The 26,695-nt window shown below is 37.1% G+C and overlaps 1 protein-coding gene across 1 annotated transcript; it reads left to right on the plus strand.

Moving 5' to 3' along the window:
- The first annotated feature begins 5,341 nt into the window (after positions 1-5,341).
- On the plus strand, positions 5,342-17,398 carry LOC106050853 (uncharacterized). The gene is made up of 5 exons (XM_056009375.1): positions 5,342-5,471; positions 6,380-6,465; positions 7,062-7,143; positions 12,216-12,449; positions 14,365-17,398. Exons 1-5 carry the CDS (start codon positions 5,396-5,398, stop codon positions 15,378-15,380), a joined length of 1,494 nt encoding a protein of 497 aa, XP_055865350.1. The 5' UTR covers positions 5,342-5,395; the 3' UTR covers positions 15,381-17,398.
- The last annotated feature ends 9,297 nt before the right edge of the window (positions 17,399-26,695 follow it).

Consider the following 26,695-nt stretch of genomic DNA (forward strand, 5'->3'; position numbering starts at 1 on the left):
ATACATTCATAAATACTAAACTACACCACTTGATTTAGTATTATATATATTTCATGTAATCCATATGACTGAAATAGCAAGCTCTAATATGTTAATACCTCAAATAATCATATTCTATCTCTAACTCCTTTATAGAGCATTTTATAGATTGACTTAAAACTAACTAAATTAAAGACTAACCGTTTCACCATTGACTTGGAGGATAACTTAGAGAGTGCCTGCTTGCATCCCTACTAAAGTATCGACTGCGTCGATCATAACTTAATTCTAGATTGTCTTACCACCCTCAGTACAACGTTAGCTGTAGGTCAGCGGTTCTCAACCTTTTAAGCTCGGCGACCCCTTTTTACAATCCCCCACTCTGCCGCGACCCCACACTAACACACACACATATAGCAATAGAAGAATAGACAAAATACAATTTATATTTTCGATGGTCTTAGGTGACCCCTGACAAATCGTCAATCGACCCCGAAAGAGGTCGCGACCCACAGGTTGAGAACCCCTGCTTTAGGTGATGACAGTTTGAAAAAGTTGAAAAAATTCTAACTCTTAGCCAACTCTTAGCCAACACTTGACCGTCTCGTCATCAACTTAAAAGCGACTCTTCACCAGATCTCAACCAACAATTTATCAGCTTTTGATCAACTTTGCACTAAGACATAGAACCTACCAGACAGTGGCGTCGCAAGTGGCTGCGAAGAGTGCGGACTGCACTGCGCGACAACAATCACAGGGTGCAATGATGTGATGAAATGTCAGAAACAAGAAAAGGTTTCATCAAAAAACATATCGGCGGCACGTTTCAACAATAAAGATAAGTAATTAGTTATTTAAGTAATTAGTTCTTTAAGTCATTAGTTCTTTAAGTAATTAGTTCTTTAAGTTATTAGTTCTTTAAGTAATTAGTTCTTTAAGTTATTAGTACTTTAAGTAATTAGTTCTTTAAGTAATTAGTTCTTTAAGTTATTAGTTCTTTAATTTATTTGTTCTTTGTATCATGCTGCAACAAGAAAGAATAAAGCAATAAAATATTTTATTATAAGAAGGAGTGATTGGTGTTACCATTGTTTATTCTCAATAGTGACTGAGATGAATTCTGATTAGGAACCTAGCAAGAAACACTGCTCTATATTACTATTTCTCTGGTTATTAAATACCTGGTGGCACCAACCACTGTGACCTCTCTGGAACCACATGTATTTGTGATTATTACCGTTCCAAAAATTAATTTAGACCTACTTAACTCTACCAGCCCAATTCTACTTTGTGGAGCCATTAGCTAAAGAGACAATGATTTCAATTGTGAACTATCAACTCCAATCAAACTAATAAGCATTCTTTTCGTAAGGTACATAACTCTATTCTTTGATCTGTAGATGTGATATACGGTACAAGAGTTACCTCGCATGATTATTAAAGGCTAGGGATCATTAGTAATTATATTCAAGAATGCTAGAGTATGCAATAAATCAATACTTTTTCGTTATGTAACAAGGTGCAATAATGGACTGCGAATTGAAAGTGTTTTAAGTTACAATACATTTGATGTCTTAAACAGAATGGACATAGTCATATATATCCCTGCAGATGGCGGCGAACATCTGTACATTTTAATTATAAAGAGTTTTCGACCTATTGGACGCGGTGGCCGAGTGGTTGAGTGCTTGGTTTCCTAACCTGAATTTCGGTGAAGACTGCGATTTTGAATTTCGGGATTTTTAGGGCGTCCCAGAATCCACCAAACTGAGTACCTGACTTTAGCTGGGGAAAGTAAAGACGGTTGTTTGTTGTGTTGGACACACGAAACACTCGTCAAGCGTTTGGCGAAAGAAACAGATGACCTTAACATTATCTGCACTATAGATCGCAAGATCTGAAGGGGGAACTGTTAAATGGGTTTGGGTAGTCATATGAAACACCGCACTGCCATGGGACCATAGGACAAGGAGAATTAAAGAAGATGATAACTACAGATGACCTACAAGAAATTATGGTGGTCAGAAAAATGTGATATCATTCTGTTTACAAGATTGTCTTGACACCGCAAGGTAGTGGGGTGGGGGGTGGGGGGCGTCTCGGTCGGGGTACATCTATCCTAGTCCCTTGATAAGGTTGGAGATTGTGGAGGTTACCAGTTTACGACATTAAAAAAACAGTTCGAATCTAATACTCTTTAAACATAATACATGTATATGGTTTTACAAAATAAATCTTGAACCCATGTTTAACAGATAGAGAATGTCATCAATCTCCTATTCATTTAAGTGAACTATTATTTCACTAGGAATCATATATTGCAGGATACACAAACCCCTAATATGGACATTCGAGACACCAAGGTCTTGAGAATCTTTGACAACCTTTTATTAATGTACATATGTTGATCCTATCTACGTGATACGAATATATTCAGTAATGCACAGGCTCAAAAGTTGACACAAACTCAATATAAATGTTTAAAGACTTTACTGTTACTAGAGAGTGTGATCATGTCGTCAAAGAAACAACCATAATATACACACAAAAAAATATTTTAAAATGCTTATCTAAAGGGGAAGAATTCGTTCCTAAAACTATATCTATTGATAATGTACAAGCTATTTGGCTTAATCAATATCAAGCAAAAAACATAACTATCAATAATTTATGGACTAATTGGCTATTTGTTTTTACTGATTCATATTTTGTCAGGTACAGTAACTAATTATTTAAAATAGCAACTTGTTCGAAGTATGCGTAAGGGAGAAATAACGTTAACAGTTCTTTAAGGGAACTAAACCCAACAAATTTAGCCATATCTGTGAATACTGAAGGATTGGTTTCCCTTGTTTTATGCTTTTAGATTTCTCAATACGCAATGATCCTATCACTTTTCTGGACCAGTTGAAAAAGGGAAGATTCTATACAAATTGTCTATGTATCTATAGTTTTTTTTAAATTGTTGTTTGTGTTCTCAAAGTCTCAGACGACAATGTATAAAGGGGACTAATTCAGCTTATACCACCTCAGTCATGTACAAATTGTTTCCCTTGTCTGAAATACCAAACAAAATAATCAATTACCAATAGTTAATAGACTAATGTGACTAATTGGTAAATTTTTTAAAATGTATTCTTGTGTTGTCTGGTAAAAGAAATAATTATTAGGTTTTGGAAAAATAACGTGTACAGACTTTTTGGCCAGACAGACAGACAGACTCTACTGCCTCGTCCATCTTATTGTTACAAAACGTAATACCTTACGTTGGTACTGCACTATTGGCCGTTTGATTATATTGTTGCTCTGTAGATAGGATATTGCTTGCATGAGCTCTTCCCCAGTCCTCTAATATTAAGTGATCTTTAATCAACGTAACTTACTGATTCACAAACACTTTGCATGGAACAAAAAATTCAGATTTCAGATTTTCGGGCCCCTCTCTGGTTTCGGGACTTGGGCCGGTTGCCCCACTTGCCTCCTTCTAAGGCCGCCCCTGGATCGAGGCACATTCCTTGTTCCACACGCTAGGACATACTTGTACAAATGCTCCTTCCTCCTTAGAGAATGGAATGGTTTGCCTGAGTCAGCAAAAACAATGACTTGGCAGAATTTAAGTCATTGGTTAACATGCGTGACCAGACTGACCTAGGGACACGTCTAGGACGTAATCGTCTTCTTTTTGGAAGTGAAGTCTGTTGTTTTTATAAGATAAGAATATTATAAAATTACATGATTTCTAAAAAGAAAAATACTTAGAATGAAGGCATTAAAGAGTGTGTGTGTGGGGGGGGGGGGGGAATTACGTCTGACAAGATCTGCTTATGACACAAACTTACCAAACGCTGGAGGCCTTATATTATAGACAATTATTTGCAGTGTGTAAATCTCATAACTAGGCGTAGAACTTGTGTCAAAAGGATATTGCAATTATTTTTTTATTGTTTCATGGTTCACGCCATATAGCGGTTACCGTCACATAACGCTGCCCTTTGTTATAAATGTTAGAAGTAGACTATTTTATATATATAGATTAACCTAATTCCCCCTTCCACCAGCACCAAGGGTTCAATAACTCTCAAAACATTCACGATTAGTCACTCTCTTTGCGGGCGGGGGGGGGTAGTTTTATACTAATGCGAATCTTTTAATGTTTCTATCTATCTATCTATCTATCTATCTATTTATCTATCTATCTATCTATCTATCTATCTATCTATCTATCTATCTATCTGTCTGTCTGTCTGTCTGTCTGTCTGTCTGTCTGTCATTGTTTTCTTACATGTCACTGCCGGAAATGATCTAAAGAATTTTGGACACAATTGTATATGTAAAAATAATGTTCCCATTTAATATTTAAAGAATGCTTTAACTTAAGTGTAGTGATCAAAACGTGAGCCCGGGGCAACTTAGTTAGTTTATTGGCCTCCCCCCCCTCCAACCATTTTCCATGAACATCACATAGAAATATAGGCTGAGTGTGGCGCCGCCCCCCCCCCACCCCCTTGAGTGTGGCGCCTGGGCATCGTGCCTTCCTTGCCCCCCCCTCACTACGCCTCTGTCTTTTACTCTTCTCCTGGACTCTACATCTCAGTAAAGTACCAACACATGTAGAGGAACAATTCTCAATGTAACGACATTCACCCGGATTACTGGAGAATAATTGTTATCGATTTGAAGAGCTTGTGTACTCTAAAAGAAACAACGAATCACTGTTACTGAACCACACCTGTAATCAAAGTACAAAGAGAGCAGCATAATGTCTGTCTGTCTGACGGTCTGTACCATGTAAAACTTCAAAAAAAAAAAAAAAAGAAACACAAAGCGTCTTTATACTATGACGTGAATACGTTCAAAGTCGGTTAATAAAATAATGCTTAATTATGATTCCATTTAACAGATAATCAAAAGTAGGTCATATACATATATAGGTAACTATATATATATATATATATATATATATATATATATATATATATATATATATATATATATATATATATATATATATATTTAAGGGTGGTAGAATCTATCCTGGCCACGATTTTGGAGATAATATAGGTGTGTAATTCTTGTTTATTTTGCGATTACGAAAGAAAAATTTGTTTCCAAGTTTGAATTTAACTTCATTTTTTTTTAAAATTTGAATTATCGAAGTTTATTTTCAGATAAACAAGAATTGTGACTAATATTCTAAAATATTTATGTTATCTGCTTCACTTTCATACCATAGCGGCACCATAATAATAACAATGATAAGATAAATAAGATACAAGACGAACTAAATTACCTGTAGCAGAAAAAAGTATTACATGAGATTAATTTAAAAAAAAAAAAAATATTACAAAATGTTTTGTTGTTGCAGAAAAAAAAAACATCCAGTAAAAGTGACTCAGTGTTGCAGGATATAAAATAGATGGCCCTGAGCCCCTTGTATGTTGTCCTGTTTGTAGTGCTTCTAGGACAGACATGCAGAGTACACGGACAAACTGGTAAGAAAATAATCATCACCATTATTTCTCTCTCTCTCTCTCTCTCTCTCTCTCTCTGTCTGTGTCTCACTCTGTCTCTTTCTCTCTGCCTCTCTCTCTCTCTCTCTGTCTCACTTTCTCTCGCTCTCTGTATCTCTCTGTCTCTCTCTCTCTGTTTCTCTCTCACTGTCTTGGTCTCTGTATCTCTATCTCTCTCTCTCAATCTGACCGACACTTATTTACTAAAAAATTCCTTTCGAACCAACACACACAAACCTTATTATGTTGTTCTTACTTTTCTGTCAATATTGTTTAGTGTTATGTTACTATTAAAAGGTTAATGATATATTAAGCATAAGTATATTTAAAGATGCAGCTTCTTCGATGCAAAGGCAAAGTAAGGCAACTAACTCAGCAACAGTTCAAGCTGAATACTATATGAAGAGGCCCGAGCAAGACTCTGGCTGCTAAATCGTCCTACAGAAGAAAAACTATACATAGAACTGCCTGGAAACCACTGCGCGGTTCATCTCAGATATCCCAAAATCCTCCTACAGAAGAAAAACCATACATAGAACTGCCTGGAAACCACTGCGCGGTTCATCTCAGATATATAATTACTGATTTTTAACCCTCTGACATGAAAAATGAGAACAATGAAGAAATAGTTATTCACGTTATTTCGATATAATTAATCACCAATAATTAATCAAATAATTGTTGCTTTTTTATTTATTGATTCTTGTTTTAAGAGGTACAATGCATAATTGTGTAAAGGTTCAACTTGATTTGAGAATGGGAAATATAAGAAAACAAGTTTATTTGTTTTTACCAGACAGACAGACAGACAGACAGTTGATATAAGCTTTGTTAAAAAAAACAAAACTTTTTTACATTCTAATATGTCAATACACAACTAATAATTTCAGTAACATGCAAGTTCAGTGACTCCATTTTGTCGATGGGCACGTGCTTCCGGTACTTCTCATTGCCAGTCACGTGGTACCAGGCAAAAGTAAGATCATTTTTATAACACTATAGCTTTGTCAGATTATTGTTTTCAAAAAACATAGGATTAACAGTAATAACATATTTAAAGTCAACAAAATATGACATAAACCTGAGCACATAATTAGATCGTCTGCCCACGAACAAAATATCATTGCTTAGACTGCAGCGGTTCTCAACCTTTTTAAGCTCGGCGACCCCTTTTTACAATCCCCTACTCTGCCGCGACCCCCCCCCCCCAAAAAAAAAAAAAAAAACACACTACAGAAATAGAAGAGTAGACAATAACAATCCATATTTTCGATGTTCTTAAGCGACCCCTGGCAAATTGTCAATCGACCTCCAGGTTGAGAACCCCGGGCTTAGAGTGAGAGAATTAGTTTCTAATTATAAATTACTAGCCGGATATGACCCTCGGCTTGCGGGCCTTAGTTTGGGTATTACGGATGGGTTTACCAGTCCAGCCGACATATTCATATCCAATATACAATACAGTGAAAACGGGTTTACCCGAGAGGAAAAGAATGTACTTTATTTTTTTTTTGTTTTAAACTCCTATTAGACACACAGTACCAATGAACTCTCATCTCTTTGATTTCACAGACAAACTGTGCTTCTTTTAATGGAGCCCTGGCAATGTTAAACACTTCACAAGTGACCACTGCCTTAAAAAACTCGTTATATGGTAGGTATATCTAAGTACATTCGAAGCTCCAAAGCTTGGTCTAATGTAGACTTATGGGTGTCCTTGTTGTAGGAAATAACCAGTTTTCGTCAACGTTATTTAGATAGTGTGGATGCGTTTTACCTTTTTACCTTTACCAATCCCTTATTCTGTTGGACCGTTGGGGCATGAGGCAAGATTTGTTGACCGTCTTTCTCCATTCCTCCCTTTTTTTTGCCTTGTTTAGAACCTCTCTGAATGGCAGGCCCGTCCATTCTTTAATGTTGTCCTCCCATCACTTTTTCTGTCTGCCTCTTCTTCTTTCCTGGCATTGTTCCCTGAAGGAAGGTCTTGGCGAGCCCCGTAGATCTTGTAATGTGGCCAAAGGTTTTAAACTTTCGTCTTTTCACAATAGTTAGCAGGTCGTCATGGGCTCCGATCGCTATAGTAACCCTGTCTCTGATTTCTTGGTTTGTGATGCGGTCTTTGAATGTGATGCCTAGGATCCTTCTGTAGCATCTCAATTCCATTGCTAGGATCCTCCTCTCAAGCTCTGCATTCAACGTCCACGACTCGCCTAGCAGGGACAGAAGAAGAACTAGCTGACCTGGTGATGCGCATTGACAAGACTTCCGCAGCATATGGCATGCAAATAAATGCCGAAAAAACTCAAATTATGACCAATAGCCATCAGGGCTTTAAAAGAGGCATCAGTATTGGAGGTGAAAAGCTAACTAGTGTTAACAGCTTCAAATACCTCGGAGCTATTGTCTCAGATGAGGGAACAAAACCCGAACTATTGGCCCGAATAGCACAGTCCACAGCAGCCCTTTCAAAACTTAAAATAATATGGAAAGATAACCCTCTAACCCTCTAGCCCTCGGCACCAAAATCAGACTGATGCGCTCTCTGGTCATGGCCACATTTTTATATGCTTGCGGATGCGTTTAATGCTATAAATTTCACCCCAAGGCGTTTGGGTCGGTAACTCGACAGCCGATGTTTTAGCGAAATCTGAATGTCATCTTGCACCTGGACCTATCAAAGTTTCTGTAAGACTATATCATTAAAAATATCAACGTTGTAGACCAACTAGCGTGTAGTGTGTAACCAAACTAGCTTGTAGTGTGTAACCAAACTAGAGTGTAGTGTGTAACCAAACTAGCGTGTAGTGTGTAACCAAACTAGCTTGTAGTGTGTAACCAAACTAGCGTGTAGGGTGTAACCAAACTAGCGTGTAGTGTGTAACCAAACTAGAGTTGTTATGTTATATAACTAGGTAGTTATGTTGACGATGGAAGTAAACAAAAGATAACGGAATTCTTGGTTCAGAGCAATACGACGCCAATGTGATAACAAAAAATGGGGGTCCAACCAAAAGCTAAGAAATACATAAATATTGAAGTACGAAGCCAAAGAAAAGTGGAGATTGTTTTTAAAATCATTTTTTAGGAATGGTAACAGGGAAGCTTGGAAAGTGAACCTATAATCCTTAATTAAGAAGCTTGTCTAAAAAAAAAAATTAGACCTTACGATTTATGGGGCAGATGATGTTAAGGTCATCTGTTTCTTTGGCCAACGGTTAACGAGTTTAACGAGCATGGTGTCATGTGTCCAGCACAACGACCAACCGCCTTTACTTTCCCTAACTAAAGCCAGATACCCATTAGAGGTAGGCGCCCTGAGATTAGAACCCAGGACCCCAGTTTCGGAAGCCAAGCGCTTAACCACTCAGCCACCTGTGCCCGCCAGATTATGTGTGGGAGATCGATAAAAGCTGGCCGTTGTAAGTGAAACGGGAGGGAATTAAAAAAGACTCATGCCAAAAAAAAAACATCAGAGAAGTTTTGAAATAGTTTTATAAAGAGCTGAAAAGTCGATGAATGGGGCTAGACATGACTATATCCTAAGGCGTAGGGGGGAGGGAGTGGGGAATAAATAGCTGTAATCAAATTCACGGGTAAAAGAGAATATGGTAGGGAGGAGTAACGTTATAAAGCTGGCCGTGCCAATTAGACGGAACCGATTATACAATTAAAGGTTTTAGGGGTGATGTTAACACCAGGAGGTCAAAATAAAAAAAAAAAGGACCAGCCCTAAAAATACCATCGATCCTATAAAATATTTCAAAACAACCGAAATGCAGAAGTGTTGTCCAATTGGGTAGAGAAGAGTATTTGTTAAGGCGGAGAGTTCTTAGGGGTGTGGGTATGGGCGAAAAAAGACTGGATGTGGAAGAAATAATGTGTAGAAAACTTTTATAAGACACACAGACAGACAAACAAACAGACGGAGTGAATTAATATAGGTAAAGTAAAAAAATAATAAATTAAAAATTAAAAAAAAAAAATTAAAATTAAACCAAGTAAGTAAAATATGTAAAAATTTCATTAAAAAAATGGTTTATGAAGATGGTGACTGTGTTGTATGATCAAATATTGTACTCAACTAAATGATTGATAAACTGAAACAAAAACGGAACATTTTCTACCCTTCCCATAGTACCTCTCCACAGGAAAAACATATCCAGGCTAAGCGTATGTATAACTGCTCAGAGTTAGAATATCTACAATTCTAATGATAGGCTTGTTGTAGATCTAGACTTAACGGTTAGCAAAATGTTTCTGATCGTTTATTAATTTATTAAACTCTTTATTAATTCAGATTGACAAGCGGAAATACCCCCAGTACATAGTCTGTTCAAGAAAAAGTGCTTTAACCAATTTTTTAATATTAATTGAATATGTATAACGGTTAAACTATAGTTTTCCCAAATAACTAGACTTTTCTCAAATTTTAAATTTCTAGGAAAATCATTAGAGCAAGGTTCAAAGTTCCTTTTGCTTTCTCTGAATTTTTTTTTTTGAGCCGATTAATGTGCAATCTGAAAAAATAAATTTTAAAAGCAACAGAATTTGGACACAGTTTAATTGTGAATAATTTTAAAATCTATTATTAGATCAAAGATTTTCTAAAAAGCAATAATAAAGAAAGAACATAATGAATAATTGTGCTTTATTTTTATAATTTCACATTCATATTATTTACACTGGGTCTTAATAAAACCATTGTCATTCCAAGCTTATATAATACGACTAGGCAGACGACAGTGCATAGAGAGTTCCACACAGCTAGCAGACGACAGTGCATAGAGCGTTCCACACAGCTAGCAGACGACAGTGCATAGAGCGTTCCACACAGCTAGCATACGACAGTCCATAGAGCGTTCCACACAGCTAGCAGACGACAGTGCATAGAGCGTTCCACACAGCTAGCATACGACAGTCCATAGAGCAGCAGTTCTCAACCTTTTAGGCTCGGCGACCCCTTTTTACAATCCCCCACTCTGCCGCGACCCTTCCTCACACACACACACACATACAGCAATAGAGGAATAGACAATAACAATCCATATTTTCGATGGTTTTAAGCGACCCCTGGCAAATCGTCAATCGACCCCCAAGGGGGTCGCGACCCAAAGGTTGAGAACCTCTGCCATAGAGCTTACCACACGACTAGGCAGACGACAGTCCATAGAGCTTACCACACGACTAGGCAGACGGCAGTCCATAGAACGTACCACACGACTAGGCAGACGACAGTCCATAGAGCGTACCACACGACTAGGCAGACGACAGTCCATAGAGCGTACCACACGACTAGGCAGACGACAGTCCGTCCATAGAGCTTACCACAAGACAAGGCAGACGACAGTCCTTAGAGTACCACACGACTAGGCAGACGACAGTCCTTAGAGTACCACACGACTAGGTAGACGACAGTCCATAGAGCGTACCACAAGACTAGGCAGACGACAGTCCATAGAGCGTACCACACGACTAGGCAGACGACAGTCCATAGAGCGTACCACACGACTAGGCAGACGACAGTCCATAGAGCGTACCACACGACTAGGCAGACGACAGTCCATAGAGTACCACACGACTAGGCAGACGACAGTCCGTCCATAGAGCGTACCACACGACTAGGCAGACGACAGTCCATAGAACGTACCACACGACTAGGCAGACGACAGTCCGTCCATAGAGCGTACCACACGACTAGGCAGAAGACCGTCCGTCCATAGAGCGTACCACACGACTAGGCAGACGACAGTCCATAGAGCTTACCACACGACTAGGCAGACGACAGTCCATAGAGCTTACCACACGACTAGGCAGATGACTGTCCATAGAGCTTACCATACGACTAGGCAGATGACTGTCCATAGAGCTTACCACACGATTAGGCAGATGACTGTCCATAGAGCTTACCACACGACTAGGCAGATGACTGTCCAAAGAGCTTACCACAAGACTAGGCAGACGACAGTCCATAGAGTACCACACGACTAGGCAAACGACAGTCCATAGAGTACCACACGACTAGGCAGACGACTGTCCATAGAGCTTACCACACTACTAGGCAGACGTGAGTCCATAGAGTACCACACGACTAGGCAGACGACAGTCCTTAGAGTACCACACGACTAGGCAGACGACAGTCCATAGAGTACCACACGACTAGGCAGACGACTGTCCATAGAGCTTACCACAAGACTAGGCAGACGACAGTCAATAGAGTACCATACGACTAGGCAGACGACAGTCCTTAGAGTACCACACAACTAGGCAGACGACTGTCCATAGAGCTTACCACAAGACTAGGCAGACGACAGTCCTTGGAGTACCACACGACTAGGCAGACGACAGTCCTTAGAGTACCACACGACTAGGTAGACGACAGTCCGTCCATAAAGCGTACCACACGACTAGGCAGACGACAGTCCATAGAGCGTACCACACGACTAGGCAGACGTCAGTCCATAAAGCGTACCACACGACTAGGCAGACGACAGTCCATAGAGCGTACCACACGACTAGGCAGACGACAGTCCATAGAGTACGACACGACTAGGCAGACGACAGTCCATAGAGCGTACCACACCACTAGGCAGACGTCAGTCCATAGAGCGTACCACACGACTAGGCAGACGACAATCCATAGAGCATACCACATGACTAGGCAGACGTAGAACACATAACTCATGACCAAAGAGACATGTACTTTATGAGTTCATATCCATGTTCCAGGTGTTTCCGTTTGGTTTGGAGCTAACGATATTGATGTTGAAGGCACTTGGATCTGGGACCACAACAAACAGTCGGCCTATCCGATGGCATCAGGAAGCTTGTGGGCCTCCGGGGAACCGAGCGGAACTCTTAGCACTTGGGACTGTGGCGACATTTACGTCGGCCTAAGCACGCCTTATAAGGCTTACTCGGACTCCTGTGGACTACTTAATCCCTATCTATGCATGGAAATACGTAAGTAAGCGAATAATAGTTAGAGGACGAGGGCGATTAGAATGCAGAATTAAACAAGGTTACAAAGACAGTTTGTGTGGAAATACGAACTCAAAATCGGCCCCCGAAGTGGTCCGACTAGGCAGGTAAAAAGGCAGGTTTCAAAATGTTTATAAAGAATATAAGATCAAAATTCTATTCCCTTTTCGGGGGCCGCTATAAAAGCAATATTAATCTGTTATTATTGTAGACGTGATGAAAAAAGCACTTTCCACTTTCGAAAACAGAAGAAGTCAAATGCGGATAAACCAAGTTGTCTTCCCTAGTTCAACCCAATGTCTTGTTTTAAAAGCAAAATGTAAAAAAAATATTGTAGTAACTCCAGTGGCGGACTGAAAGGATTAACGTATGTGCGGCCTACTGATACACACGACTCAGGCCAATCACAAAAATCAACGGGTCAACGGCTGTTGAACAAGGGACAGTACTGCTAGTTCACGCGAATATGACCAGTATTATGGTCACGTGACCGAAAGTCTTTCATCATCTGTCCCATAAAAAGTCTAAAAGGGGAATTTTACTAGCTTTTTATAAAATTTTGATGCGAATATTGCTCTAATAGCTGCAAAGGTCCTAGAAGAGAATATATGACACTGAATGTCCATTTGATTGGACCAATAAAAATTATTTCATCTTATCTTATACTTTGTATTTAATGTAGAATCGTAAAGGGGTAAAGGTATGACCTTCCAGAAAAAAATTCTGTCTATCAAAAAATCTAACAAAGCATTCAGGTTTATTAAAAGAAATGTTATTTAACCTTGGTTAGGCCAATAATAGAATATGCTTCCTCTGTTTGGGACCCCTCAACTCAAGAAAACATTAACAAATTGGAACAGACACAAAACAGAGCAGTGAGATTCATAACAAACGAATATTCACATTTGACTAGAGTAACACCTTTAGTAAAATCACTAAATTTAGAAAGCCTTCAGGACAGAAGACTCAAAAGTAAAGTTGCAATTATACTGTCACGATGTAAGTTGTGGTGCCGGGGATTTTACTTGAATTAAAATAGTTGAATAAATGACGATCTAGGATTCACAATAAAAGATTCTTTGTTAAAACAAAACTTTGGAACTTTATTTAAATATAAAACGTAAGAACAGCTTATGTACAAGTTACAGATCAACAAGCACAAATAATATTACAAAGGCTTTAAATCAGAGCTCTTAGAAAACGCGACTGTATACTGGGAAATTCTTTCATCGACTCCCGTTCTTTCTATTCTCGTCAATTCTCTGGCGCTAATTCTTTTTAAAAATGTCTTTATTTATTTTCAAATCAACCAATAGATTTGCAACATCGTTATTACGTCTCGGGTAAAACCTGAGGCGCTGTCAAGGATCTAGATTTGTGGGGTAATTCCTGAGGCTCAGTCAAGGGTTTATATTTCTATTTACACACAAGCTTTTAAATGTGAAATATACAAATAAATCTATAATGGCATCTGTGACATATATATAAAACACTGAACCATAATCTTCAAATACAATAACCAAATCTAATAAAATACTCAGAAAGACACAAAGATAAAGGCACACCTCTCATCCAATATGCTAGGACAAATTTGTACAAATACTCCTTTTTCCCTAGTGCTATTAGAGCATGGAATGGGTTGCCTGAGCTAGACAGGAAAACCAGTGACTTGGCAGAATTTAAGTCATTGCTTAATATGCATGACTGAATGCATGACGCGTAGGACGTAATCATCTTCTTTTTTGTTGTAAATCTGTATTATATAAGTAAATAAATGATGTTCCTATGATCTCATAAGAGGTTATAGATTTAGTTTTGGTCGACTAGTTAAACACAGTATTGATTTAAAATGTTTTAAAATGTTTGAAATACATATATTACTATTCTCTATTTTCAGCTTTACCAACAACCACAACCACTGTAACGACAACTACGCCGACCACAACCACTACACCAACAACCACTACAACTAAAACAACCACAACGACTTCAACTACAACAACCTCGACAACCACTACAACGCCAACAACCACTACCACCTCGACAACCACCACTAAACCAACAACCACCACTAAACCAACAACCACTACTACGCCAACAACTACTACTACGCCAACAACTACTACTACGCCAACAACCACAACATCAACAACTACTACTACACCGACAACCACTACTACACCAACAACTAGTACTACGCTTACAACAACAACACCAACAACCTCGACTACACCAACAACTACTACAACACCAACAACCTCGACTACACCAACAACCACTACTACACCAACAACCACTACTTCAGCAACAACCACTACTACACCGACAACAACTACTACTACACCGACAACAACCACTACCTCCTTTTTAACACTGACAACACCACAAGCTACCTTCACTTCACCAACAACAACTTCCAGCCCAGAAACCACAACATCTACTACAACTACAGAAATATACAGCACCACAGAGATTCAAATGACAGAAGAAATTATGTCATCTGAAACAACGCTGACATTGGATAAAACAACTCCTGCTTTGACAGAAACAACTCCTGAAGTAACTGAAACAACTTTTGAAGTAACTGAAACAACTCCTGAAGTAATTGAAAAAACTCCTGAAGTAACTGAAACAACTCCGGAAATAACTGAAACAACTCCTGAAGTAACTGAAACAACTCCGGAAGTAACTGAAACTCCAAAAGTGGCAGAATCAACCGAAGAATTTCACGAGAGTAACATAGCAGTGGACTTGAGGCCCATCCCTCTGGCCACCTCAAAGCCGGAACCTCCAGCTACTAGAAGAACAATTTACACTGGCGGTGTAGCAGACATCAAAGCCCCCACTTTCGTTATCTCTCTTCCTGCTATTGTCGTTATCATTCTTTTTCGACTCAAAGAAATCTTGAGTTAAATGGCTTTCTTTTATTTTTTGGTAGGTGTTCTTTAAGCATCCATTGAAGCTTTTCATTTTTCGTTCATGTCGAACAAACTCTATATTTAGCTAGCTTTGCTGGTGTATCCCGTGTACAAAGAAAAATAAACGCTATTAGATTTGTGTGGTCTGTCTGTCCATTCGTCCGTCCGTCCATTTCGTTTAGATCTTGTAAACTAGAAAAGATATTGAAAATCCGACAATGATATTTTAGACCTTTCAAAGTTCTAATGCAATGGCTTCTTTTTTTCTTTCTGTTCTTTTTTAGTTTTTCTGTTTGTAGCACGAACTTATTTCAACATGAAGGAAATTTAGACTTTACTTTATCACAGTGTCGCAGCTATAAAATTATTTTCAAATCAACATTCAACACCCGGATGTAATTTTGCATTAAAAAAATGTTGGGCCAGTACATTAGGTAACGAAATTACACTTCCAGTTTTTGCTTATGTGTGCTGTATATAGTTAGGATTGCTGAGGTTCAGTTTAGTGTTGTAGATATCCAGTTTTATTGTGGTAAATGTCTAATAAATGTGCCAAGTAAAATGTCTATACATCTTTTTTATCTCAATCTCTGTGTATTGGGGAATTTCACAGAAATGCAAACAAATGCCAAGGTCGGTAAAAAGAAATTCAGTATTGGCATCTAAGGATAAGATCTCCAAGCTTTCAACTTTACACATAAATAATGCAAAAGTTATTTCCCTTCTTCGATATCAAACAATTTGATTAAATTACTAATAATTTATAGACAGATCGGTTAATATTTAAATTGATTCATGTTTTGTGGGTAGAATAAAAAATTGTTTAAAGTTTAATTAATTACTGTAAATAATTTTTATTGTTTGATACCAACTAGACTCTTTCTTGAGAAATTAATCCTTCACTATAAAGCTATATAGGTAAATATGTGGGGTTTATGACCCTCATAGACACAAGTTATTTCTCCTAGTAGGATCAACTTGAAACTTTTCACAATAATTTATTGTACCTAGCAAAATATGAATTAATTGAAACATTAACTAATTATTCAATTAATTATTTGTAATTTATTATTTTGTTTATTTTTCCCCTTAGAGAGGCTTTAAATATTTAAAATTTTTTTTTTTATATATTTTGCAATTGTAATATTTAGCTCCATTTATGAAACTCCGTGAGCCAAGTTGAGACCAATGCTGTTCACTCTGAGGCTCATCTGTACATAGGACTGACTGCAGTTGACGCTTCAGTACCAGTTCTTGTAACGCGAACGTGTTGGACTGACCGGCGTTGATTTCTTACTGAAACTCTGTTGATGCAACAAAGTAAATGCACACTATTGAAGACACTTTCATGTGTATTATATTCATTACATACAAGACCTAAATAAACTCATGATTTTTTTTAACGCGAGGACAATAAAATTTGTCGTCGGCATAACACAAAGGGAGAATATACTTTAAACATGAGAAAAGATGTATCGAATTTATTACAATATTAAGCATGTCATCATGGAGGGCTATAGGCATAGGCAAACTACGCCGACCACCTGGTGCCTTCCTCACACATGCCTTTTTTTTTTTTTTGCGAAACAAACTTTACAGAACTCTATGGCTTTATGTCTACTAGCCTAGTTCTAAGTCTCTATTATGATCTAAGGTATATTCGTGAATGTTTAGATCCACTTGTTAGATGACTTATGTTAGAAGACCATTGTTTCTTCCTTTTGGTGAAATGTCAAAACATTATTTCTAATCTGGTGATCATGAATCATTCGTGTGATACATTGGCCCTATTGTCGTTATATGAATGCAGCTCATTAGTCGATTTAGATCTAGAGACAGAATGGTTTACGATTCTTTGCGTATTTTAGGTCGGAATTTTTTTCTATTTCATTTGGCGCCACCAAATTCACTTCGCCTTGGGCTTCCGATTACCTAAGTCTGGCCCTAATATTACTATATAATAAAAGAAGTTTTATTTTACACACAGAGTTTTTATTTCTAGTAGACCACAACAGGCGTTTAATTAAATAGATATAGTATGCATATTGTTTTATAATGTTTGCGTTGTAATTGTATAGATCATAAATCATCTTAATAAAGAAAATATGAAAACAAAAAGTCACTTAGTTGTTCTCTTTACTCAATTGTAATGCAGCGTTTCTCAAACTGGATCAAAGGGCATCGAGACGTCTTGACTAACGGAGAGGGATGGGCTGTGAGGCCGGTCAAATTATTTTTAAGGGGTAAAGATGTATTTCAAGTAGTTATGATTGCAGGTTTGAACAGAACCAAGGGAAATTACAATGTTCCTAACGATTAAAATATTTTCAGTACGACTTTGTTATGAGGCTGAGCGGTAAAGCGCTTGGCTTCCAAATCGGTGGTCCCGGGTTTAAATCCTGGTGAAGACTGAAAATTTTCTTTTCGGGATTTGTGGGTACCTGACATAATTTGGGGAAAAGTTAAGGCGGAAAAGTAGGTCAAATGACTCCCTCGTTAACCATGGACCACAGATGACCTTTACATCGTCACCTCTATGGATCTCAAGGTCGGAAAGAGGACTTTTACTTGCACTTGTAAGTCTCTCTTTGATCTTTTAAGTTAGACCTTTAACATTTATACAGTTTTCGAGAGAGTCTTCCGCAATCATATGCTTAGAATCCAAATTTACTCGAAATGTTTTGAAGACTACAACATGGAATTCTTCTCGATTTTCTTGTGTCAGAACTGTCGATTTTTTTTCCAACTCTAGTTAATAACTACGCTGACGATTTTACATAAACAAATTCGTGGCTAGACATTACTTCTTTTAAACCCTAAAGTGCTGAGATTCTTTTTACAAGAGTGCATACAAAATGGAAAAAAACATTCTAATGTTAAGAGGCTAACCTACCACACGCATCTAGAGGATTAATTAAACGTAGATACGTGCCCTGTATGTCCCTCTCATACCAGTTTTGGCTAGTGCTGCATCCTTCCTAATTATACTTGATACACATTAGCCCGTCCCGCTCATTAATTTGTTGCTGTACATACATGGGCGACTACTGGATTTTCCGAGGGTGGGTGTATAGGCCAAAGGCGCAGCTTTAACTTTAAAAATAAACAAAAAACAGGTGCTCCTCCCCTTTCATACGTATGCGATATCCAATGCACGGTAAAAGTTATTCAAATATCTATATACTATATGTAGGTATCATGGGCGTAGCCAGGGGGGGGGGGTTTTGGGGTTCAAACCCCCCCCGAAATGAAATCCCCCCCCCTTGGGGGGGGATCGGAATTTAGTGAATGATTTTTTGCTTTGATTTTTATTTAAGTTGAGATTTTAATACTAAACCATCAATTGCCCCAGCACAACCAATGGGGTATTGAGTTTAAAACCCCTTACCAAGGGGTTTTGAGTTTAAAACCCCCTACCAGGGGGGGTTCGAGTTTAAAAACCCCTACTAGGGGTTTTGTGTTTAAAACCCCCTACTAGGGGTTTTGAGTTGTAAACCCCCTACTTGGGGTTTTTGCAGTTAACCCCCCCCCTCTTCTATAAAACAAAACAAAACAAAAATGCAAACGAAAATCCCCTAATTCCAAGAGCACAGTTAAGGGAGATTTTGATTTTAAAACCCCCTCCAAAATTTACGATAAACCCCCTCTTCAATATAAAAAAATGTTAATTACGCACTCAAAATGTTATGAGCGTAGCTAAATGGGTTTTGACTTAGTTTTTAGTTTAAACCCCACTTCAGCGGGGTTTGAAGGTAAAAAATACCTCTTTAATAATAAAAACAAAGCAAATTATACACTCAAAATGTTTTGAGTGTAGTCAAAGGGGTTTTGAGTTTAAACTCCCCTCCAGTGGAGTTTGAAGCTAAAAAGTACCTCTTCAATATAAATAAAAGCAAATTACTCACACTAAAATCTATGAACGCAGCTAAAGGGGTTTTGAGTTTAAATCCCCCGCCGTGGGGGGGGGGGGTTGAGGCTAAAAAATACATCTTCAGTGTAAGAAAAAAAGCAAATTACGCACTCCAAATGCTATGAGCGTTGCCAAAAGGGGTTTTGAGTTTAAACCCCCATTCAGAGGGGTTTAATGCTAAAAATACCTCTTCAATATTAAAAAAAAAGCAAATTACACACTAAAATTATTTGAGCGTAGCCAATCCAATCGGGGGTTTTGAGTTTAAACCCCTCTTCTACAGATGGCGTTTGTTTAAAGTTTAAAACCCCTCCAGATGGTTTTGAGTTTAAGATCCCCCTACAGAGCATCTTGAGGTGGAAAACCCCCAACAGATGATTTTGACGACAAAACTTCTCTTTTCGATATAAAATCTAGAGCAAACTACAGTCACTTAATTCCAAGAGCGTATTCAAGAGTGGTTACACATTTTACCAGTGGCAGGGCTCCCTTAATAAACTGTAGTGAATAGTCATCTGCCGAAATTGAAAAACACTAAATGTGGCTCAACAAAGATGGCTAAGACAGATTTTAGTAGTCAGTTATAGAGATCGGGTTTAAATCAAGGAAATCCTATGCCGAACTGGGAGTCGACCCTTTAGTAAGATTGTGAGAGAGCGACGTATGAGGTTTGCGGGACATGTTCTCCGACAAAATGAGTTACGCCTAAGAAGAGTTGCAATGATATCCTAGTACAACTTGACGCCACTCATTCATTGAGGTCCTCATGTCAGGTGGGAAGAGGCTTCAGACATTACCAGTGACAGATTTTTATGGAAACAGCTTGACGTCAAATGCTCCGAACGGCGCGGTAGGGTCTAAGTCAGTAAGAATAGCAGTGTAGCACATTAGGTTTTTGAAATAAAACTTTTTTATAGTAGGAAAATGCACTGTAGATACCTCAGAATATGCATTTTGTTGGCTTTCAATACCAGAAATAGTGCTTGGCGGCGGGGCTTCGCCCCGCGCTAGCGCTCCCCAGACCCCTAGTAATGACAGGGAATCTACAATTTTATGGAAACAGCTTGACGGCAAATGCGCCAAACGGCACATTAGGTTTTTGAAATAAAACTTTTTAATAGCAGAAAAATGCACTGTAGATACCTCAGAATATGCATTTTGTTGGCTTTCAATATCAGAAATAGTGCTTGGCGGCGGGGCTTCGCCCCGCGCTGGGGGAGCTCCTAGCGCTCCCCCAGACCCCCTTGCTAGTATTGGCGGGGAATCTACAATTTTTCCACTAACTCATGGAAGAACCTATTCTAGGGCACAATAAACGTCTTCCGAAAGAATGAAGGGCCAGAATGCAATAAAGATTATTTACACACACACACACACATAAATACATATAAAAAAAAAATTCGCGGGGGGGGGGGGGGGTCGGGGGGGGGAATCCCCCCCAAAACCCCCCCCGAAAAAAAATCCTGGCTACGCCCATGGTAGGTATAGACTATGTTTCATGAAATAAAAAAAAGAACAAACATGATATGATACACACCGGTGTCATATAGAGTTTGTGTTATATATATATATATATATATATATATATATATATATATATATATATATATATATATATATATATATATCTGTGGCATTTTACGTCTCGAGAGACGATCTTTTCCCTTTGCAACTTCTTGTGTGACTAAAGAGGCCAATCCTTGATACACAGCTGAGATCGCAGGTTGGGCATATATAATCACCAGGCGCCGTTGCATTTTCACCCTTCTTTCTGCTTCTGTTGTGTATGACATCTGCAATCTGTGACCCTTCCTTTATGCTCTCTCTCCATGTGGATCTGTCCAGTGCCACCTCTTCCCAGTTGCCAGTGTCGATTTTGAAGAGCTTCATGTCGCGTTTGCATACATCCGTATAACGTAAAAGTGGGCGACCAGCGGCTCTCCTGCCTTCTATTAGATCGCCATACAGGATGTCCTGTGGAAGTCGACCTACTGGCATTCTACGAACGTGGCCAAGCCAGCCAAGGCGTCTGCTGCTGATAACAGAGCGGATGTCCTGGCATCCTGCTCTATGTAGCACTTCCTCATTGGTTATCTTATCTTGCCACCTTATTTTAAAGTGGTGTCAAGCAGGGATGTGTGCTCGCACCTACTCTGTTTGGCATATTCTTCTCCTGTCTACTGCATTATGCGTACAGCAACATAAACGAAGGTGTGTTTCTCCATACAAGATCCTCTGGAAAACTATTTAATGTATCAAGGCTGCGGGCAAAAACCAAGGTTAGGAAGCTACTTGTCAGGGAACTCCTGTATGCTGATGATGCAGCTATTGTGGCTGATTCTGATATTCAGCTACAGTCCATGGTTGACAAACTATCTGCTGCTTGCCAGAAGTTCGGCTTAAACATCAGTCAAAGCAAGACTAAGATACTTGTCCAAAACACAAACACTGCACCTCAAGTAAGCATTAATGGCCAACCACTAGAAGTTGTTGATCACTTTTGTTACCTTGGCTCCATCATATCCAACAACACTCTACTGGATAAAGACATAAACAACAGGATAGCCAAGGCAATGGCCACCATGTCACGGTTGCAGAAATATATATATAATGATAAAAGCCGCATTTTTTTTTTTGCGTTTTAGACTGTTAGCAGGAAATGAGAAGGCTGACACACTCGCCAAGAGTGGGAGAACAAACTCACAAGTAAACTCTGCACTCTATCCACAAGAAATGAAGAAATTAATTGTAGATAAAATAAATGAGAAATGGACGAGCTCTCATCCAAATCACAAGAAAGATGACGCTTACTATAAGCTATCCCGACAAGACCAACGTCTAATCTTTCGACTCAGGACCGGACACAACAGAATGCGACAACACATGTTCCGGAAGCTCAAAATTGGAACCAGTGAAATCTGCCCATGTGGAGTATCACCTGAAAATGCCGACCACGTCCTCCAAAACTGCTCTCTCTACCAAGAGGCCCGTATAAGACATTGGCCCCAAATCACCCCAATAGAAAGAAAACTATATTGAGAGCTCCCTGATTTGGAAACCACTGCGCAATTCATCTCATGTATTGGTCTAGTCATATGAACACTCCAACATAACAATGAGAACGATGAAGAAGAAGAAGAAGCAGTCTGTTTGTCCGTCATGTTAATATCGTAAAAAAGCAACAACTAAAAAGCTTTTGAAAATTTGATTAACCTTTAAATTTCCTTCCGAAACATCGCAATAGTCTTAAGTATCTATAATAGATTGTTCTGGTTGTTTGTATATATATATAATGAGAGAAAAAGAGAATCTAGATAAATCTAATACCATTAATGACATTTTCTGGAATAGTCTCGAAAAAAAATAGATGTACCTATGTAGAAAGATTTTTATACCAAATTTTTTTGTTGGGAAGTTGTTTTCCTTTAAAAGCGGAACATAATATTAATGATAATTAAATTTTAAACCGTTTAGCTAGAAAATTAACTGTAGTGTACGACAGAAGTGCGATGTTACATAAATAGAGTTAGAATGTTTTTCATAAAAATCCAGAACAAACGATATTCGTAAATGAGAAGAAAATTATTTGTTTTATTTATTACAAGACAAATTTCAAACAGTTATTTGTGTTAGTAGATTTTTTAGATAAAATTCGGAACAATTTAGGCGACGATTTGTAAGAAAATTTAAGTAATGTAGGTTGATTTCTTTTTCAAAACCGAATCCGGAACATTCTTTACACTTAAAAAAAAACTTCTAATATGTTTCATGAAGAAAATTCAATGTAAAATAAGTCTAAAAAATGTTTTTTAATAATCGTTTCTAGTAAATTACTTTCTTAATTTAAAATCCTGAACAATCTATTGTCTATTTTTTTTTAAAAGAAAAGTCATTTGACAGAAATGTGTTTATGTTTAAAATACGAAACAATTAGATATCGACAATTAAACTACAGTGACATACCAAGAATTAAATGGTAATGTTAGTCAAGGATGCTATTTTAAATAATCATTTGACATAATTTTTTATACAACAATATTCGGAATCACTTCATAGTTAATGAAATATAAGTCAGTATAGAGATGTTCATTAGCATTTATACGCAATTTATTTAAAAAAAAACAGAAACAACATAGGATTGATCATGCGTTTTTACAACGTTTTAGCACGGAATTTAAATGTAATATAAGCTAGAAGAGCAAACAAACAGTTGTTGGCATTGATTTTTTTTTTCACAGAAACATACGGAACAATCTATTATAGATACTTAAAACTATTGTAATATTTCTGAAGGAACATTAATGGTTGAGTCAGATTTTCAATAGCCTTTAGTGTTGTTTTTTTAAAAATCTAAACGTGATGGACAGACAGACCAACAGCCAAAACGCACAAAAAATAAGCACTAAACAAAAAATAAATAAATACTGATTATTTAAAAAATTTTGTAGGAACTGATTAGCATTGGGCTTTATTGTTGCTTTTCACGCTTCTTCACGAAAGTCGCTGTGCATGTATTCCATTTTAAAAAAATGTGAGTGATATTTACATACAAAGTGCACTCTTAGTATTTATAAGTAAACAGAAATGTTTTCTTTTAATTATAGTAGCTAAATTGACCAGAAAAAAAACCCACCTTAAACTTATAATTATATTTGTTGTAAACATTTCGTGTTTATTTTATAAATATATTTGAGTTAGTGATACTGAAAATACAAGTAAATTGCTCTTCTTTGTTAACATATTGTAACATTACCTCCCTTACATTTATGTAATTGTTTTGGAATTGGTATATTTTTATGAATAATCGTTTGCATAATTAATTTTATAAACTATACGGTTTGGTTTTAGAAAACCAGAAGTAGCCGTTGCAGCTAAACTTTTTCAATCCGCATCGCATGGTGAAATAATATTTTTCTTCTAGTTTTCGAGATCTGAGTGTAACAAAAGGATAGACGGACTGACGGACATTTTGCATAAACCTAATAGTGGTTTTTCCCCATACTGGGGACGCTAAAAATACAAAGCTTATCTAATATGGAAGAATTCGCCTAAAAACTATATCGATAATTTAGAAGCTATTTTCCTTAATCGATATCGAACAAAATAATTAATTACCAATAATTAAATGACAAATTGGGATTTTTTAAAATTCATGTTTGTTAGGTACAATTAATAATTATTTAATGTATCTACTTGTTCGAAAAATGCGTAAGCAAAGATGCCTACATGCCAAAATGGAAAAGTGTATTCCCAGACCTGGATATGTTTTTTTGAGGGGCAAATGTTTATTTTCCTAAATATAAAGAAATATATCTTCTTATCTTCTTATCTTATCTAATACAGACGTTACTTCAAAAAAGAAGATGACTACGTCCTACGCGTCATGCATTCAGTCATGCATATTAATCAATGACTTAAATTCTGCCAAGTCACTGGTTTTCGTGGCCAGCTCAGGAAAGACTAAAATTAAATCATTAAAGCACATAACATACATGAAATGTAGAAATCCTGAAGTTAACACAGCCTAAAGTTATATAAATAAAACATTTTGTACCTTTGTCAAAATATTTGCTACTTTTAGTCTTTGTCATAGGACTTTCTAGAATATGTTAGAATGATGATATCCTTGTCACTTTGCAATGATTATCATTATCATAATACCTTTCTTGTAGTTTACATTCCATAATTATTAATAGTGGCAACAGAAAATTCATTCAGAAGAACGGAAACTTTTGTTACAAGTGAAATTAGACTTAAACCAAGTGTAATGGTTTGCTTTGCTGGATCTGTAACATCTAATTCTATAAAAGTAGTTTATAGATTCAGATAATTCTAATTAGTTATTGAACTTGTATCTAATATAAAAGCTGGGCTATTGAGTCTGCTAAATAGCTAAAATAAAGCTATGAATAGTGGTTTCTATTGCTTGAAGTTGTTTTTTAAATCCAACAGATGTGTTGAAGGAGGGAGCAAGGAATCAAGAATTTAATAATTTTTGTCAACATAATTAAAGCTTTTCTTTTGCAAATACAGCCTTCAATGCTCCTGATTTCATTCTCTGAATTTGGGCCTTCATAAGTAATGGAACCTAGCTAGTCGCTAGTGACTATAACAGTAGCTTTCAATCTGCCACAGAAGATACATTCTGCAAGTCATCGAACATCTGTTTGATTCACTTTATCATTCTAAGAGTGAGATTAAGCTCAATTAATGTTTTTTTTTTATTAAAACCTCTGCCCTTCTCACTTTCATCAAAAAAAGACTCTCCTGAATTTGGTGGTTTACAAAAAATCTGTAGGCAGCTTAATTACAAGTTGATAATTAAAAGTTCATTGGATGTTAATATGCATACGGCTATTTAAAGGTATTTTTAACCATGCCACGGAATTGTAGGTTCTAACGGGAATGTGAATTACTAGATCTAGACCTATACAAAGTTAGAACAGCCAATGTTGCCCCTTTTTAATTTTAGATTCCATAAACGATAAGAAAGGAGCTTAATTAAATCTCTTGATAAATGTCAGAAATTGCTGCTTTTAAGTATATCTAGATTATTCCAGAACTATTTATAAATATATAGAGTTACTAGACCTAGTTAGTAGTCTAAATCTATAATTAGATGTACTTTCAACTAGATTAGTTCTAAATCTAAGTATAGATCTAGTACACACCTAGTGACATTTAGAATCTAGACTACATTAATGTTTTAAATATCTATAGGCTAGCTAAATCTACATCTGAATTGTAAATCTAGATTTACCTAAATTCTATTATAGCTGCCTGACATCGTAAAATATCTCTAGTTCTAGACCCAGTCTAGATGAACTAGATATAATAACGCCGAAGACTTCATGTGAACTGACAAATTGAAAGGAACTCTGCTTTATGTAGATCATGAAGATCTAGATAACATTAAAAACTTTAAAACAATAAAAAAAAAAACGCTATACTATCTCGTAGTAGATCTAATAAGAATAGTCTATTTTCAGGTATATGATCTATGATCACTGATCTATATATATGATTAGCAAGAACTACTTGTTTTATTTTTTTTGCTTTAGAGTGAGAAATGCGTTGTTTTTTTTTTCAGATGATAAACCGTACTCGCGTATTTTCTTGTCGATTTGCGTATAAAATACGCAAGATGCGTACTTGTAGGCAACTATGCGTAAGAGAGAAAAATCTTTAACAATTATTTAAGGGGACTAAACCCAACACATTTAGCACTATATGTAAATACTGAAGAAATAGTTTCCCTTGTTTGTATAAAAAAAATACTTTAAAAAAAATCAAAGCTTATATTACTTATATCAATTAGTTTGGATCAGCCATGTCATTAAATTTGTAATAGATCTAGACTTACAATAATGAATCTGTTTGATTAGAAATTTTTTTTTTAC

Source organism: Biomphalaria glabrata, chromosome 14, assembly GCF_947242115.1.
Source record: "Biomphalaria glabrata chromosome 14, xgBioGlab47.1, whole genome shotgun sequence".
NCBI lineage: Eukaryota > Metazoa > Mollusca > Gastropoda > Planorbidae > Biomphalaria > Biomphalaria glabrata.

Bases quoted from the DNA above. Each gene is read 5' to 3' on its own strand.
- LOC106050853 (XM_056009375.1), top strand. From the start codon at position 5,396: ATGGCCCTGAGCCCCTTGTATGTTGTCCTGTTTGTAGTGCTTCTAGGA. The intron at 7,144-12,215 runs GTAGGTATATCT...TCCATGTTCCAG, and splicing joins CTTAAAAAACTCGTTATATG to GTGTTTCCGTTTGGTTTGGA. The intron at 12,450-14,364 runs GTAAGTAAGCGA...CTCTATTTTCAG, and splicing joins CTATCTATGCATGGAAATAC to CTTTACCAACAACCACAACC.